Source organism: Euprymna scolopes, chromosome 5 (assembly GCF_053919585.1).
Source record: "Euprymna scolopes isolate OS-2025 chromosome 5, ASM5391958v1, whole genome shotgun sequence".
Classification (NCBI taxonomy): domain Eukaryota; kingdom Metazoa; phylum Mollusca; class Cephalopoda; order Sepiida; family Sepiolidae; genus Euprymna; species Euprymna scolopes.
The window spans coordinates 176,669,705-176,690,211 of NC_136486.1; the positions used below are offsets into that span (position 1 = coordinate 176,669,705).

The 20,507-nt window shown below is 32.9% G+C and overlaps 1 protein-coding gene across 1 annotated transcript in view; it reads right to left on the reverse strand.

The window, feature by feature from the left end:
* Positions 1-20,166, reverse strand: part of LOC145276667 (DNA-binding protein RFX6-like) — a 182,393-nt gene extending 162,227 nt beyond the window's left edge. Inside the window, exons 1-2 of the mRNA XM_080127854.1 lie at positions 20,099-20,166; positions 4,128-4,251 (exon numbers count right to left, since the gene is read on the reverse strand). Of these exons, the coding sequence (XP_079983980.1) occupies positions 4,128-4,251; positions 20,099-20,166 (192 nt within the window). The remainder of the gene's footprint in view (positions 1-4,127; positions 4,252-20,098) is intronic.
* Between the last annotated feature and the right edge of the window lie 341 nt (positions 20,167-20,507).

Sequence of the window (20,507 nt, forward strand, 5' to 3'; positions counted from 1 at the left end):
GTGGGAAATGGGAGCTGGATAGTGAATGCCATGTTATATAGGGTTGCCCCTACATGGACCAGAAGACTGCCACAAGGACAATGGTCTTTCATTGCAGCATCTGCCGAAACAGATACTACACTTTGATCTTGGCCCGCAGGCCACCAATTAATAGGAATAAGTTCCTATTCACAATGCCTCCCCACGGGACAGAGTTAGACACCAGGGTCGTTTTTTAAGTTTTGACCCTTTCGCAGCGTGTGAATCATCTATTTATTACGTTGGACTACGAGGTACACGCCACTAAAGCACCTATATGTTACGTTAGCAGAGTCTATATATATGTACGTGTATATAATGAACGTAAATATATGATGTTTTTTGAAGTATATAATAAAATTCTTTGTGTCGTCTAGTGGTTTATAATATTCATTGCAGATGTGTGTATAACTGTTTACATACATGCATTAACCATATACATACACTTTACACAGGAAAAATAACATTTTATAAACAAACAGCTCTTTACGATAACGGAATATCTTTCTTGAACTTTTTCATCTTACCAAATAGGAAAACATTACCTTCTTGAGTGGCGAACCGTCGAAAAGTGAAATAAACATCCATCCTAAGTAATTGCCAATAATCCCTGGTTGTATTTGCCTATTTTATTCCGGATATTTTCCCATTGGAAGATTGCACGCGTTGTAGATTCAACTTTTCCCCTGCGTACAGAACCATAAGAACTATCCCCAACTCTCCAACTCTCTTCGCCGGTCTGGCTCTCTGTCTCTATCTCTCTCTCTGTCTCTGTCTCTGTCTCTAACTCTGCAACTAACTGACCATTGACTTACCATTATTACGTAATTCTACTCACATTTCTTTACATGTAACTTTGAATAACGTTTTCTATCCGTCATTTTTAAACCTATTGGTTCGAGTATTTTAGCATTCAATTCGTCAAAGTCGAATTCTTGCTTCTTTTGTTCTATTGTTCTGCTAACCGTTTCCAAATTCAGAACTCTAAAAATATAATTGTCATTCTCAACACAACTAATTATTCATACTGACAAATAATAATAATGCCTTTATCTAACATTTTAACTATCAATAATAATTGTAAACACTATTAGATCGACTATCAGCAATATAACTCGGTGTCGTCCTGGCATAATCTAACACATGGTATTGTTCACTCATGAATAGTGGGAAAGTGTTTGCAGAGGGAAAAAACACATTCTCGAAAAATGTTCAACCATTTTCTAAAAATGGTGATAAAAGAATGTTAGATATTATGGCCGGACAACGTCAGATATCACGGGTAGAGGCGTGAGTAACGGAACAAATGAGCTGATGATCATATTATGAAAGTAACAAAGTATATTAACAGAATAAATAAAGTGAATGAAGAACAAAAGTTTTGTTAAGATGAAGACATAATATGGTGGAAAAACGTATGATGTTTCTTCTTTATGTAGAATAGTCCCCCCTGCGCATACACACCGCCAATACAAACGAGACGTTACATATATCCAAACGTTTTTGTTATGCGGATATGTAAAGACCTATCATAATGTTTTCAATATGCATAGGATCATGATGTTCGGCAGTTAGAAAACTTCATGTTGCATATGTAAATGTAATAAGACTGATATGTCGTTAACAAAACATTCGCTATGTTACAATAAATGCCCAAAACTACTCGAGGGTTTAGAGTAGTAATAATTTCCAGCTGAATGATGGAACTCTATTAGAAAATGGATTAAATGTTGTTTATTCAGAGGACAACTCGTAAAATTACCCGATATTGTAAACATGTCATAACTGAATTTGTTTTATTTCTCTCGATATTCAAATAAAATGTGAAATCGATGAGAATGATTATATCGATGAGAATGATTATATGTGTGCATTTAAAAAGACGATAATTGATTTTACGAACACAAACAATTAATTAACGAAATATTTGAAAATCGTAATTGAAAAATTGTCGATAATTATTTTTAACATGCCTTTAATAAAGAACTATCGCAGCTTCCACTTGGGATTTCCATTAAGACATTATTTAATGTAACACAGTAGATGTGTTTCTTCAGTTTTCGATTTACTCTTAAATAACATGGACCAAACACATGCCTACATAAACAAGAATATAAATCGAAGTAACAAACAATCCCGATCAATACGAGTTTTTAAAATTTTAGTAATTGGATCAACAGAACAGTCCCTAAGGTAAATGCGTTCAAGATTTTGACCGGATGTCGCAAAAGGCTAAAAGAAAAGAGGTATGCAGTGAATATAAACTAAAACGAAGCTTAGAATTGGAAAGACGAGTTACAAACTGGATCCTTAGTTTTGTTAATGAAACCAGATTATATGAACGCTGCTGTCAAAAACATTTTAACGTTGCTGTTTATATATAGATTCTAAAACTCTCCTGTTATCCAACAGACTAAACGTTGTGTTGTCGATTATTTTATTCTAATAAAGCGTACAAAATGGAACCGAACAATGTCAAAAACTAGGCATTTAAGAAATAGAAAAGTAAGAATAAACCATGAAATAAAGAAAATGTAGGTGGCTCTTGATTTTTAACTGGTGTGTTTCTACTCTTAAAAAAAAAATTCAAAAACAAACGCATTCGTGTTTATTTATGCTTGGAAAGCACAAAAAAAACTTAAATTCGGATAAAATTTGTTAACTTTTTCTTCGTTTCGGTTCTATTCCGATGTTACTACCTTTTGTTTCTTTCATCTCGTTTGTTTACGTTCTATTTAAAAATACTAAAATAAATCTAGAATGAAGCAAATTTCCACCCGATTCAATTCATATTTTGGCTTCAGGATTGTAGCAGAATTGAAAAACAGCATTTAGGGAAATTGATTACGCGATTGAAGTAATAACGTAAGTGAGTTACACATACGGGTGGGCCTCTCTCTTTCCTGTCGAGTGACGGAATGAGGGAAGTATAGAGAAAGAAAAGATCCTGGTTCGTAGAAGTCTCAGTAATATATATGCTATTATTTTGTATAAGGTGAGAGAAGCTGTTACGAAAAGAACGAGTATGAAGCAGGACGATTTTTCAACAGATTCAAGAGACAAAGGACGGGGGAAATTACAGTTAAATTTTGTCGTAGGAAAACAGGAATTCGAATAAATATTTCTCTTCATTTAAATTCCTTTTTTTTTCATAAACTTATTTATTGTTATGTTAGAATTATGCCGTTGATACAATTCGATATTCTATTAATCCCCGAATTCAGTGGTGCAGCAAGGGACACGTCAATAATGGAATGGTTGGGGGATCTAGTGCTGACTTGTCAGCTATGCGAAATAACCATACTGAAGCGAGTTCTGACACTACGATTAAAAGACTCGGGAAACATATAATCGGCAACAGAAGAACAACGGAATGATATTGAGGAAATCAAATTTCTCCCTTGTAAAAGCCTACAGAACAGACTCATTTGTGTTAACAACAGGAATGAGTATCTTAATGCTGCAGTGCTACTTAGATGGGACTCATATGCACCAACACCTGGCGGGGTAGTGGGAATGGCTACGTCAACTGCTTCAAAGGTGGGAGCCCGAAACATCTGGCAAGAAACTGCATGCAGCGCGACAGTGGTAGCTATAACAGAGGCCGAGATGTCAGCGTCACTTTCTCCCAATTCAAATTAAAGGTGGCGTACATCGTGATAAAAGTTCTTGTTAATGACAAGAAGCGCATAGCGCTGTTGGATGCTGAATCCTTTCGAATCCTCGTGACTGAATCAATGCGTTACACTTGGAGTCAGCTAGCATCGGAAGTCTTTACAGTCGACGGTGAAGTCCTTCGTAGCGAGGGTCTAAGGACTATCACATTGGCAATAAAAGACGCAAGTTCATGTTCTGATCATAGGCACACTGATGCTGGGTTTCGGTATGCTGATCAAAATGTTGAGGGAGTCCGTATAAGCCAGTTTGGTGATGCTACATTTGCTAGGACGGAACTTTATGTCTGTGGAGTAATCATAATAAAGGAACCAGACTTCATTACTAGTTAAATGACTAGACCAAGGCGTACACGGCGTTTTTTTTTTGTCCAGCTTATGTTTGAAATATCTTTTTCTTTCGTCTTTGAAGAAAATAAAACTTGCTTTACTCACTTTACCGAATGTAGCAGCGCACGCAGGTTCAAGAGTTTCTTGGCGGCAAAAATCCAAGTAGTGAGCGTAAAGAATACATCGCGGCAGGCAAACTCCATCGCAAATGCAGTAGTTATCCTCCAACCTGTTGACGAGAAAAACACCAGCATTAAGAAAAACATGCATTGAAAAAGTTAAAAGAGTTCAAATTGCCAATGTCCGGTTAAAAAATATGCAACAGGAAGTAGATAAAGTAAATATATCCTGCTAAAATCATAATCACATACACCCACTAGCTTCTTTTATTAAGAAGCGCCAAGCACGTGCCACTCATCCAAATCAGAATTTACAAAACTCACATCAGAAACACCGGGTACATATTTATCTGTTTTCCCGTGACGATCATCCCTTCTAAGAGTAAATGAAGATTATATTTGCTGATAACATCAACATTTAAAACATTGCATTGGTTTGATTTTCAAATTTCTGTAAAAAATACAAAAATTGTATTCCTTAAGGTGTGACCAGCTTCTTTTATTAACACGAAATCGCCAAAAACATATCGCATCTCCAAACCAAACTTTAGTTTTAAAACTTGCGTCAACAATACCGGACGTCTATTTTTCTGTTTCCAAAGAGGCACATTCATCCTAAGGTCAATACTAGTAAAAAAAAACAAACAAAACAAACAAAAAAACAAAAACAAAAACAAAACAATCAGAAAAAAAACAGAAAAAAAATTTAAATGATTGTATTAATTAAAAAATATATTGCTTTGATTTTAAAATTTCTCCTACTCTCCTTCTCTCTGGATCTGTTTGTTAGAAAATTACCTTGCTTAATTATGTATCAGTTTATTTCTAAGAATTTTCTTCATTTTACTCTCTTTCCATTTTGCTCTATCACGATGTGTGTATGTATGTATGTATGTATGTATGTATGTATGTATGTATCTATCTATCTATCTATCTATCTATCTCTTCAAAAGAACTTGTATTTTATAGTTTAAGAGTATAAAAATAGTCAGTTTAAAATAAAAAAAAGTTATGGTTAAATTTCATATCGCAATGAAACTCAATAATGTGCGAAACAAGTTCTCTCTTTGTCTTTCTTTGTCGTGCATTCGCTATCTATCTATCTATCTATCTATCTATCTATCTGTATGAAACTTAAAAAGTTATTATTGTTTTAATAAGACATGGGGTATTACGAACTAATTTAAAGCAAGAAAAAAAAGAATTCAACAAATTAATTAAAATGGCTGACGTGTTTTCTACGAACTGGAAACAAAACGATTAAAAAAAATAAATAAAGAAAATATATTATTTAACATATTTAAGTATTACATTATTATATTATTTTATTTTTTATTTTATTATTCATATATTATTATAGATTAGTTAATATATATTAGTATTACATTATAACATTATATTTGTATTCATATATTATAGATTCGATGGCATATTTCAGTACTATATATTTATATTATATTATTATTGATATATTATTATTAATTAGTCAAAATACGTAACTATTATATTATTATATAAAATTCATATTCATATATTAATTTCCATATGTAAATATTATATTATTATATTATTATTCATATACTATTATACATTAGTTAACATATATTATTATACGTAGTATATATTATATATGTTACACAAAGGGCCCGGTCTAAGCCAGGTTGACATGCTAGTATATATATGAGTATATGTGTATATACATATATGTATTTATATGGATAAAAGTGTGGCACGCGTCTGCGGATGGAATGTGGGGAACATGACAGCTAAATCAGAATTGTTTCAATATTTCTAACGAATGTAAACAAAATTTTTTATTGTTTGAGAAGGAATGTAGCAATTAAAGATATCTGGTTATGTTGATGTTTTTAAAAGTTGACAAAAAAGTGACGCAAAAAAGATTGGCAGATTGGGATTTGATTGTCAATCAAGCGGACGCAACGATATACTTCTCTATGTCTCTCCTGCACTCTTCTTTCTCTCCACCATAAAAGAGGAACAACGAGGAATAAAAACGGACTGTTGCTTATACGAAATGTGTTGTTGTGTATTTGAATTCTAGACAAAAGGCTCATAATATAACATATACATATATAGTATCATTATATTACATAAATATTGATATTACATATTATAGATTACTTAACATAAGTTAGTATTACAATATTATATTATATTCATATTCATATATTACTATAGAATAGTTAGCATATGCAAGTATTATATAATTATATTATATTATCATTTATAAGTTAATATAGATTAGTAAATATATGTATTATATTATTACATCATTATATTAATATTCATATTCATATAACAATTAATATTCATATATTATCATAGATTATTTAAAATATATAAGTATTATATTATTATTCATATATTATTATATGAGAAATTAAAAATTAGAAATTTTAAAGACCTCCAGAAACTATTAAACAGTAGATGTGAAATAGCAAACTACTTTGTACACAGAATAAAGCCTCATTTAGGATAACACTACACAAGAAAAATAAAATAATTAAGTAAACCTATAACTAATACATCTAATATAGAAAGGAAATGTACTCCAAGTACATACACGTTGAAATAATATCACCTGTTAATCTGACACATTCACAAAAATGATGGGTCACCCCTATACAAAAGAGGACAAAAGAAAAGGAAATAAAAGTCTGCAGAACATTTGTCCCAGAGAAGCTCTGCCATTGGATAGTGGAAAAATTAACATGTAGTAGGGAATAAAAATGAATCTGATTGGTTAGATCGCTAAACTAAACACGAAATGCATAATTAAAACACATGCCAAAACAAATTCCATACATTTTGACATGACAATTCCGTGATGGAACGCAGAAGCGTCTGTTTAGCTTAATTTCCATATATTTTTCATAACTTACTATATATATATATATATATATATATATATATATATATATATATATATATATATATATACTAGCCGTTTAGCCCGGCTTTGCTCGGGTCCTATGTACTGTTCATAACTTTATGTGGATATGTATATGTATTAAATAGTTTGACGCATATCCAAGCAACCTACATCTAAAATGTAAAATGTTTAGACCCAAAATTGACGGAGGAGTTCAGTAAAGTCTGCAAATGTCAACTCTTTTGGCTTTGACCTCTTGGCAACTAAATTTACACCCCAAAATGATTAAAACGCTTGCTGCATATCTGAATACCCATTACGAAAAATTTGAAATGTTTAGACCTAAAATTGGCTTAATAGTTTGCTAGATACAGCGCAGGTAAAATCTTTTGAACTTTGACTCTTTGGAAGCCAAATTATCGGTCAAAAACAGATTAAAAGGCTTGCCCTATGGCTGAATAAACTTTATGTAAAATTTAAAATGTTTAGATAAAAAATAAGCAGAAGACATTTTTTTTTAAACTTTGACCCCAATTTTGACTCCTTACCATTTATTGTTTTGGGCTCAAATCAAATTAAAAGATTGATCTATGTCCAAGTAAGCTGCATCTAAAATTTCAAGTGTTTATACACAAAATTGGCGGAGGAGTTTAATATAGTTTCAAAATCCCTCGACAGGCAAATATCTGGCCGAAAACCGATTAAAAAGATTTTTCCAAATTTCAATACTCCTTATGTCAAATATAGAGTCTGTACACACACACACACACACACACACACACACACACACACACACACACACACACACACACACACACACACACACGCTCACTCACAAGCAAATACGCTCACTCACAAGCAAACACGCTCACTCACAAACACACACACACAAACACACACGCACAAACACACACACAAACACACACGCACAAACACACACACACACTCACATATGTCTATATATTTGTGTGTATCTCTATCATAGTGAAAGCAACAGAGAGAACCTAGAGACATTTTCTGTCGTCGTCTTCAAACTATAATTGTAAGGCTTGAAACAGTGACTCACCAAACCATTCTGTCACCAAGGTAATAAAGAAAATATTTTTTTTGGCGGCGGGGAGGGGGGGGTTGAATATAGAAAGAGAAACGAATTACTTTGATCCATTTCTTTATGTATTTTAGAATTGTCGATGACTTACGAGAACAAACGAATTCGATTTGAAAGTCGTTAATTTTGATTTAAAACTTTCTTTTGTGAAAATCATTTCCCCGTATTCCACAGGTTCGAAATGATAACATTGAAATGCGCACGTCCGCTTAAATCACCATCAACCCTTGCAAGTCTTATAACCTCTGACCTTTGATTTTTCACTTTCGTTTTTCTTTTTTTGCATCTACCCCAACCCCCTTAGTCATATTTGCGTTTCAGGCCACTCCTCAAATTTACGTTCACATTTGTAACTATGACTTCCTTTAAAAATCTCACGCCCCATGAAGTGTTGCTGCATTGGTGTGAAAAACAAAATAAAAAAAACAAAAACAAAAAATTTAATAATTACACAAAATATTCTTCTGTCTTCAATAATAAAGAAAAACACAGGTGATTAGCATAAGCCTGGTGAATTTTCATGAGAATGAAACGCGGTATATTCTGTGTAGCTTAAATGACATATATAACTTTCTACCTAGCTCTACATATGTATCAAGCACTATTCAAGTAAATACTTAAAATTTACGCATAAATTATATCTATTTTATATTTATGCGATTAAATAATATATATATTGTAGGATTTATAGTTAAATTCTGTGAAGTAAAAATATGGAATTTTTAGACAAAAAATTATTGTTTGAAACAAAAAATACAAGATATTTATTTTGCTCTATTTTGTATATTGAGCTATTTTAATTGGCTGGGATTGTCTTATAAAAATATAAACTCAACTCACTGTTTATATATATATATATATATATATATATATATATATATATATATATATATATATATATATATATATATATAATTATTATTTGAGATAACCACTCGACGCCAAAAAGAAAAAAACGTCGAGAGGTTCTTTTTGGCGTCGATAGGTTCTCACTCGCCTGAGGAAGTCCTTTTGACTGAAACAGATGGTTATTTGTAGTGACCATATGTAACTGTTTACCCTCAAATAATAATAATAAAACTATTTTGCTCTTTTTATTGAGCACTATTTAACAACCTCGTTATCTTCATTAGTACCGACCTTTGAACACCTCAAACCTGAAGTATATATATATATATATATATATATATATATATATATATATATATATATATATATATATATATATATATATATATATATAAATACCAGTTCACATACACTTTTCACGATAAAGCTAGAACCCAGAATTAGATAGAATCGAGTAATTGCATCGACAACGGACAACGCCAGAACCAAAGTGGGTTTCGATGTACTGCATCTCATCAGTGACGTAATTGGAATACCGTCAGGGCCGGTTGCTTTACTGGAATCAGGGTTTTTGATTAGCTTGGCAACATCACGTACAGATATTTGTATCACATAGCGTTTTTTCTGATACAAGAGGATATACTGGGGGTTGGTGGCCTTGGTTGCAAAGGGTAGAATTAGCTGCAAAGTTCTTAGCAAAGAGTTTGGCTTTGTCTGATACCGACGAGATTACCCAAAGTCCATTGGTGATAGTTGGGATAGAGCACACGATTCTGTTCAGGATTCTGTTTGCTATTTGCCAAAACTGGTGGGAACCAAGCCGCTGCTCAGCTACTTTGGACTTGACGGACTGAGCATACAACTCTCTTGCGTTCTTTATTACATTCCCTCAATGGCTGCTGGCAGTCCTGAAATTGGCTTTAGTCTCCATACATCTATTACGTTGGAAACAATGGAAAAATTATTTCTGTGCGGAATGGCAGCAGCACATTCTGGAGAGAACCATGGCTGGCTGTTAGGTTTTTTGCTGGAACTTTTTCGAGGGTATGAAACGGTCTATACCTACAACTAACCATTCTGTCAGGTCTGATACTATAGAGGACACATCCTTTTTAAATATGGAACGCAGAGGTAAATCCGATATAAATGTACGGAAGCTATCCCAGTCAGCCATAGTGTATCGATATACTGTACGATGGAGAGGTACGTCTGAGGACTTATTACATTTTGTTTTTATCTTCATTTATACAACAGAGTGGTTGGAAGATCCAAGAGGAGACAGAACGGAAACTGAACATAGTTCAGGAGAAGTTGTGAGAAAAAAGTCTAGGAGACTCGCATACTGGCCGTCAGTGTCCGGCACACGGGTGGGTTCGTGAACAATCTGAGTGAGGTCATAAGCAATGGTGAAATCATGGCAGAACCCCCTCATCATCGGTCTTGTTTGAGTGGGTCAACCATTTCACATTGTGAACATTGAAGTGTCTACATATGTGAATGTTAGCTGAAGGATAAGCTGATAGGACGTGGTCAAGTTTCTCAGATATGCTTTTAAATAAACTATAAATCCCAATAATACAAACCATATCACAAACTATAAAATAAACATTATAAACAACAAAACACTAGAGGAAGTCCTCTAATCCGTAGTGAAATGGGGACAAAAATGGTCACATTCAATGCTGCCAAGACTAAGCTTGTTTTCCTTTAATAATTACAAGACACCTTCTCAACCACCAATAGCTAGAGATACATGGTAACAACTTCCTCAACCATAAAACAGACATTAAAAACTACCAAGCACTCTCCCAAAACCCTCACATCCGATGCCGGTATATATTCCATCCCATGTAACAACTGTCAACAAGCGTACATAGGTGAAACACAGCGAAAATTGAAATTAAGACTTAACGAGCACAGAAGAGATATAAGGAATGGTAACGCCCTAAATGCACTCTTTTGCCATTGTGCAGAACACGATCACTCATTTAATTTAGATCAAGCGAAAATTATTAAATACGTGATAGATAGAGCTAAAAGAAGACTTTTAGAATCAGCACTAATATTGAATACTAATACTATTACGCAAAGAAAAGGCTTCTACCATTTAACCCCTAGCATTGGGAAAATAATAATCAAAGAACAAAATATCAAAACAGATCCTGGCTAACCGTTTTTCCTTAAATATTTCAACAAAATGAATAAGTTTACAGAAAAAAAAAATGTACATATTTATTTTAACGCATTTTTAAAAGTGTATATATAGACATCGAACAACCCAACCTTCCCATACGCACATATATGTTTGTCCTTCCCGACATGGGTAGGATTCAAGAACTGTCTTTTTCGCACGATCTATGACTTTTTCTTTTCTTACATTTTTATTATTTCAATTATCCTGAAGATGCCCTCTGAAATAAGGACGAAACGTTGACTTTTTAATAATTTCATTCGGTTTTTCTATTTTTCTTAAAACATAACGTCAACCACCGCTGGTATTTTTTCATTCCTTATATATATATATATATATATATATATATATATATATATATATATATATATATATATATATATATATATATATGCATATATATACATATTTATGTATATATATTTTCATATATGTATACTAGACTACCCGTGACTCGTCGGGTCAGTATGTTATAATAGCTATAGAATTCATGTATGAGCGTGACACTTGTGACGTAAAGAAAATAGTTGTTTTTTGACATAACAGAAACATTTCTATGAAAATATATTAAAATGAAAAATCACGGACGGATCACCTAAACATGAACAAAAAAATCCTCCCTATTCGTGTAAAGTTACCTATTTTTCCGAATAATCGCTCAAAAATCGAAAATTAAACATGATTTTCCTACGAATCGAACGCCGACGAAAGTCATTTAGCAGCAAAAACGCACATGAACCTTCCGATGAGAAATATAAGAAGAAAAAACCCATATTGGAATCCTTCAACCAAGTTATAGAAACTTAAAATCTAAAAAAAGAAAAAATAGTAATTAATAAAACCTGAAACAAAAAAATAAAACCTAAATAAATAAAATAAAATAAAACTAATATTGAAACCGATTAGTAAATGCGTCAACAAATTCACCGTTCTGACACAACTATTTTGTATCTAGAAATGAAAACAAAAAATAAAAAACAGAAAGAAGGAAGGAAGGAAGGAAAAGGGACGGATAGAGAGTAGTAATAGTAATAGTAGTAGTAGTAGTAGTCTTGGCTTTACTACAATTGTTCTTATGTTTGTCAACGGGTTGAAGTAGTTTAGTTTTAAGAAAATAGTGACAGTATAGTTGTGATAAAGAATAGTTGCAAAACACCCCCACTCTTCCCATTTTAAATAATAATTCTGAAATAATAACATTAATATTTCAGTGCGCAGGTCAAAATCTGCAAAAGAAGCGATTTGTGTTTACTTTTTACGTTGTTATGGGTTAATGTTTATGCGCGCATGCGCAACCGGATGTTGTAAACCGGAAAGTGGGTTACATCACTCGTTAAAAGGTCATTTGAGTTATATAATTATGTAGATATGTAAATATTTCGTATATTTACATGGAAGTTTATGTATTTATTTTCATTATTTACTTCACCAGTGCTCAATACGTAAAGAGAACTAGGTAGTAAATTAGGAAAATATATATGGTAATCAGACTACACAGAAACTATCGCGTTTTATTGTTGTGAGAATTCGTCAGACTACTAGTCTTTGAAGTTTTTAACCTTTAAAACTATTAAAAAAATATATATTTTTTATCATTCGTTAGAAAACCATCTAGTCAGTAAGTCATTTAATCACCTGCAATCACTGCATCAACTCGTTCTCGAATTTACTATAATACTAATAATTTATTTTTTAAGGGATCATCAGTTGCTTACCATGAAACACTGTTTCGAGGATATATATATATATATATATATATATATATATATATATATATATATATATATATATATATATATGTACATTTATCATGTTAACTTGAGATTTTGTTTTTTACGTTTATGTCTTTACTATCAGATGGCGTTTAAGTCTTATCAAAGCTGTGTCTACGTTTATTGTTCTTCTCATTTCTATCTTAACCGTTACGCATTCCCATACCGTGCTATTCGTTTTCCCACGACTGTCTTTGCGTTTCGACAAATATTGGTTTTGCTTCAACGGTCTTGGTTTTTCCACGCCTCGTACCAATTTATCTTGCATCTGTCAGGATATGGATTTTCATCCCAGACTTGGGGTGCGGTAAGCGGAGGGGAAGAATACGTTGCATCGGTCGGTATCGATACTGGAGTCACGTGCAGTAGAAAAAGGAAGAGAAGATACGATAGATATAGGATAGATAAATAGATAGCTATACGATATATATATATATACGGAGATTTAGGAATTATTAAGGGCTACCAAGGAAAAATAATTATCAAAGAGAGAACACAAACTCAGAGAAATAAAAATATATCTCTATCTATATTTATCAATTTATATATATTTATCAATTTATATATATATCTATATATCTATATATCTATATATATATATATATATATATATATATATATATATATATATATATATATGGCTTTGACGACTGGTTTCCATTGTCGAAAACAACCATTTATTAAGTCGCTCGACAAAGAGTTCTGGTTTTAACCGACCATTTGTCCGAAACATTAGCATGTCCAGTGTCGCGACCATGTAAATTTGTTTATATTAATAAAAATATATCTTGCGCTCTTGTCTTATTGAATACTCTTAAAAACCTGTTAAAATCATTAGTTATCCTTGTTTGTGGTAGTTGCCTGTCTAGCCGCACTGATGAGCTGTGAAACAGCGAAACAGTACTGTATGTGGATGACTATATATATATATATATATATATATATATATATGGAGAGAGAGAGAGAGAGAGAGAGAGAGAGAGAGAATTATTCAAACGCGATGACGATGAATTTACACGGCGTTTGACAATAGATTCAAGTTTTTTCTAAAACTTCACGTAGAAAACAAAGAGACCCGAATTTTAAAAATATGGTTTAATTCCATGATTTACATAAAAATAATGATATATTTAAAGAATAACACTTGTCTTGTTATTCTTTTCAATTTTCAATTATGTCTTTGTGACGTTACACTATAAACAAGCATCGGGCGAAGCTTGTGTAATAATTTGCTTGTTAATGTGTAACGCTTTCGATAAAACAAATAAAAGTTTATAATATGTATACGTGAGTTATTTATTGTGTCTTGTCAGAGGCCAGCGTTTCTTTTTTGTCATCATTTTCCCTTGTATTCATTGCATTTAGCTGACGAATACAACCTCTTTTAACGCAGAAAAGACACAAGGAGACGTTCGCTAAAAGTTTCTTAACGGTTTTATTTTGGGGGATGATTGACTTACACAGGAGGGAGATTAACGTTCTCTTAGCTAATTAAGTATTTAACTTATCTTATATATTTACATTACGTGCGAACAGAGTTATAAGTAAGAGTTCACACTTTGTGATTATCAAAGTTCTCCTCCTACAATATTATCGGCGGTGTCTCTCGCACCCGCTTTCACAGACAACTCCCATTATTAGCAATGTCTCTTTCGCACGGCTTCCACAGATAATCTGATTTTAAAATTTTGCTTTCTCTGAGCTCGAAAAAGCGTGACTTCACCACTCCAACGTATCATGGAACTCCCATAATCTTATTCTATGCCTCTTGTATCCATTATGTGATAATTCCAATTTAACTTATTCCACATTCATCGCAATAGCTTTCCAGCTTTTTCTCCCTCCACGGATGACTTCCAAGTGGATCACATCACTCCAGGTCAAACAAACAGGCTGAAAGGTTCGTGGACATCTTGAAGAGGGAATTGAAAAGGCAAAATTCACTCCACCGGAAAAAGCTTCGCAACAATTTCTTCATGAGTACTCATACACCATCCCAAATGTCTCCAGCAGAAGTGATCTTCGTTAGAAAAATACGACTATTCTCTGACAAATTATTGCTAAAACAGGAAAACCCCGCAAAGACAACTGTTTCCACAAAGAAATACATGACGGGAGAAAAATATTCTTCCAGATGCACAAGTATAATAAGACTTTCTGGGAACACGGAACGATCAAGAACATATGGTCCACATGGTGGAAGGAACACATGTCACGCATAAAAATCACTTTAACCAGATATACACACGCACCCCGAACGAGTCAAGTGAAACTCCCTTAGAAGAAGAGATGTTGGACCTACTGTATGGCACGTTTGACCTGGAACTCTCTCAAATACGTACCGAAATACATCGTTTTGGCAGGAAAAGGAAACTGACGAACCCCTTGGAGGTCAACCTGAGAAAGAAAACTATAGGGATATTTCGGCAAACTAAATCTTCGGAGGGTGTGTGTTCTGGTGTAGTGTACACCCCTATTTCTATGGAAAATATAGATTAGTTTACCTTATATAATGCCAAACCATTCTACCTTCAAGCAGAGAATACACTCGTAGTTTAACCGCTCGCAGTGAACCCCAGGACTCTTTCACCTTATAATTGTGACCCCTTAAACCTGACCACAACAATAACTATTTCAAAACGCTTCTTTTCCTAGAACGTAATCTACTTCATAATCTACAAAACTACCATTCGCCCATGCATGAAACATTCTTGGCCTTTTTTACGCTAATAAGTAAAACATTGTTCCATGAAAGAACATAAAAAAGCCAAATTTGTTAAACCTTTTAAAAGCAATATGGCGGCTTCGAATAACATACTTTTAGTCTAATAATGAAAAAATAATAAAGATGAAATCTTTTTCTGCTTTTGGGTCTAATAATGTGTCTTTATATAAAAATAATTAGTTTTTATAATTTTTATGTCTATCAAATAATTTACGGCGCTAAACTACACATTCATCCTAAATTACATTGGCTACGGAAACATTATTGCTCAAACATTAACTTTGTTTTTTTTGTTGTTTTTTTTTAGGTAAATTTTTACCTTAGCTCCACCTCCACAATTTTCTTTAAAATGACTGTCTGTCTACTATGCTGAATAAGGCAATCTATTTTAACTTTAGCGGAGACAAGTAGTTTTCAAGATATAAAGACATGCATTATGCTTTATACTTTAGTGGCCACCAGATTTGTACGCACGCGCGATAAACAAATCTACTTCTCTCCGACCCACACTGCTCCCCATTTTTTTTACGTTTATAGTCTTAGCAAATGAATATTATGACGACAGATATCAAGGTTAAATTTGGGGCAAACATGATGCCTATTTCGAAAGCCGTTTTTACCATGGCGATGTCAGGGGGTGTCCATTCCAAAAGTCGTTCTTAACATGAGGAGGTTAGAGTATTTATTCCGAAAGCCGCTTTTAACATTAGGACGTTGGGTGTTGGCCACAAGCAACAACTGTAGTTTAATTTTTTACGAGGTGGGGGGGGGGGAGTTGCTTCGACCGGATAACGCGGACAACGGGTCCTGCTAGTTTCTAATAAACCTTTAAGTTTTTTTTTCATAATTGAGTTTATTTTAATGTAAGAACCGAGAGTTAAGCTTACATTTGGTCTCTTAAAACAAGAAAAAAAACCCCAAAAAACAAAAAACAAATAAAACGTAATATGTAAAGTCTATGAAATCGTATAAAAGCACTCAACATAACTATACATTGATATTTATTTTACGTCCCAACCCTACCCTAACCTTTGCCCGATTCCCAACATCTCCACAACCATTTGGGTACATCAATTAATTTTCGAATTTATTGTACCCAGATGGTTATGTTGCGCAATTAAAAGAATGAAATTGATAATAGTGAAAAAAAAAAAAAATCGCACAGAAATAAAGCTGAAATTTCATGTTGAATCGATTATCATTGTTGTTAGCTTATTTGTCCATTATAAAAATCAATTGGAATAAATCAATATTGTTATAAAAATCAATATAGAAGCAGTTGGAAGATTGTCCTAAGTATTAACAGTTGTAACATCTTCGAAAGAGCAAATGGCGCCATTAAAATTTAGCTCGACTTTATTCAGTCACTATCGTCCACCTATCGTATATCGTCTGAAAAAACCGAAACAGCATTTGACCTAAAAGTTGAAAAAAAATCATATGATATCACTTTATTAATGAACACAGGATAACCACGTTGACACATTGGTTCCCGTCAAATCACCGAAGTTAAGCAGCGTCAGTACTTAAATGGGTGTTGTACACTTTCCGCTTATCTCGGCACTGTTTTCAGTCATCCTGGATTTCTCATTACCACTGGGATCAAGTAGGAGAGGAATAGTTAGTGATTACGCAACACTTGCTTCAAAATTCAGCGCGTGTCATCCATCACATCTCCCGGATGATCAGATGACCTTCGTTGTTTCAACGGAGGAAAATCCACATCAATGAAATAAACACATCAAAAAATATAAAAATGTAATGATATCAATTTAAGTAATAATTAGTAAAAATACCTTTATATTCGTTTTATTTACGTTTTTTTTTAAAAAATGAATTTGTTTTCTAATATCTCTCTTTTTTACTTTGAATTTAAAATACAGAACCTACGTAAATAAAACTAGATTAAGATATTTGATATTAATAAAAATAATTGGAGAAAAATTGAGAAAAAATCGTAATAAGTAAAATTCATTTGACTGAAAAATTTATAAAAAAAAAAATTAACAAAAATAATATTTTAAGCGAGATTTTATGAATTTACGCTCAAAATTGAATTGTTTTTACTTATTTATGTTTCTAAATTTTGAGATGAGGATTTATAATTCGTATTACTTGGAATATTTGGACTTTTGTTCTCATCTTGTATCTTTTTGTGTGTTCCCGCACTGTCATAAAATTGTGCAAATATTGTCTCTGTAGACACACGACGGTCCTTATCCAGAATATTCTTTATTTGGCCAATCAACTTTGGTGTTCTGACTTACTTACTCCTCCCACACCCCTCATCATTCCTCACACTCTACCTTCCTTGAATCTCTTAATCCACTCAAAAACTGATGCTCGATTCAAACGCAGTCTGAAGCATTCCATATGTTTCTGTGGCATTTATTGCAAGTTTGAAACATAATTTTATTGCATATCGTTCTTCTAAAGTGTCCTCACGTCTAGATTGTATTTTTTAAATTCACCAGCTGTGACAATCAGGTATTATTTAACTTCCTGCTGTAACTGTTCGTTTGAAATCATCATAAAAATTGGTCAGTCATCTCATAAGATATATAGCATTAGGATACTGAATTTTTAAGAATCCATGACAAATTTAAATTCCTGGAAACTTATTTAAGGCACCTCGTATTTGGCTAGTAAATGAAAATACTTAGTTGTGGAAGGTCAATTAAAGATAATTTGTCCGTAAAGCCCTAATATGGTTCATATAACAGCCAAAGTTCTATTCCTAGGTAACCTTATTTAAGGCATCTCATATTAATATAAGTCATCAATTTTTTTGGGTGACGATGAATTAATCTCGCATCATATAAATTATATAGCAATAAAAGTTTCACTTGAGAATCGCACCGAATACATTGTTTATGTAAATTTCTATTTTTCATCTTTATTTCGTGATTTTCACTTGTTAGCATGTTAGCATGGTTGAATAAATCTATTATATCTATAAAAGTGAAAATGTATGTATGAGGACACTTTTCAACCTATACACTCAACGTATCCTTGATCTACAGACATAAAAGTTGGTATATAGGGTAATCAGACAGGTGGAAAACATTTTAAGAGGTTTTCATCTGGAAAAAAGGATGTTAAAGAATCAATATCGCAAAACTGGTACATGAGGGGCATTGGATTTTTTTAATGCTTGCTGTTTCACGAATGCTCACGTGTGAATCGTTCACAGGGCAAAGTCCTTATATTAAGAATAAGTAAGTTTGACAACTCTTTTTAAAGACCGTGTCAAGCTGGCCTAATGGCTATCGTACTTGACTCACTATCTTTAGCTTTTGGTTTCACTTTCAGCTCGAATAATTTTTTTTACTTACAAGAAGTGTTCTGTTTAGAAAAAAACATCATACTCGCATGCATATCTCTCAGTGTTTTATGAATTTAAATGTAATATTTATGCGTATTTTACGACCGGACAACGTCAGACGACCTGTTAGTATTCAATAACAAAATAGTGGGTCTTTGATATGACCTTAAACTATATCCGATGGTGAGGCCCCAGCTTGCGGGTTTTGGGGAGTGTGGAGCCACCTTTTAATTGCCTTTGCTCCCAGGTCCACTCTGACTTGGAGTGGTAGTACCTGTTAGGGCCCCAACTATGGGTTAAATAGAAACAGACTTAAAAAAAAAAAGACAAATATACTCTATTAAAAAATTGTTCTTCAAAATCACTGGATTCGGCATTAAATAACCTGAAAAGGGTTGATATGCCGTAAAACAAAAACAAACAAACAAACAAGCAAACAAACAAATAACAAAATAAAATCAAAATATCATTTCTCTTTCTTTTTCACTTCCTTTAAAACTTAAAAACTTGCTAAGTTCTTTCTTTTTTATTCCATTAACATTTTTGGATGTTTCCGTACTTCTATACAAGTTTTACAGATTAGGAATATTATTGCAAGAGTTACAAAATCGTTTTAGTGAGGATTAATAAAAAAAAAAGAACACAGCAAGTGAAAACATTCGAACATCGAGAACTAAAGATGAAAAACAGTTCTTATACCCGGCATTACCTAGGAATCGAACTTCTGTTATATGAACCATATCAGGGCTCTATCTTTCGTTAACCTGTGACAACTAAGTATTTTAGTTTACTACTACCCAAACTCACGTGATTTTTGGAATATGAAATCTTCATTCCGTGACAAGTACGTGCATCATAATGATTTTTCTGTATTTTCTAATAAGTATAATTCTAAATTTTATGTAGAAACTTAAAAGTATAAACGTCGAGATATGGCTCAGCTAGTTTTGATTAAAATTTAACTACCTTTTAACTGGAAGGGAGGGGGAGAAAAATCCATTCTGATGCAAAAAGGCACGCTTCGAAAGAAGAAGAAGAAGAAAAAAAAGAAGAAAAAGAAGAAGAAGAAGAAAAGGCAAAATTGTTATTCTTACCATTGCAATGTTAAAGCTGTTTGTTTCTTTTTATCTCTCATAATCTGTGCCACGGTCTTCTTTGGCATTTGTGAATTGCTATTATTTTTACAATTGCTGACGTGGTTCGATCCGCTCACGGACTGGTGACCCAGTTTCTTCTCATCTTCACTTGAACTGGAATCGTCAGATTCATCGCTCTCAATATCTGTCACGAAAAAAGAAAATGCAATTATTTAATTAAAATAATTCTTTTCGCTGAAGAAATGTTTAAAAATGAAGACAGTGTCGTCTCATTAAAACAGATTGATTCAACAAATGAAACGTTTGTTAATTAATTTTTACTAGAAGAATATAGATTCTAGTAAAAGCAACATATATCATATTTATAGGAGATATAAAGAATCAAATGTGTTTTTATTCATGCCGT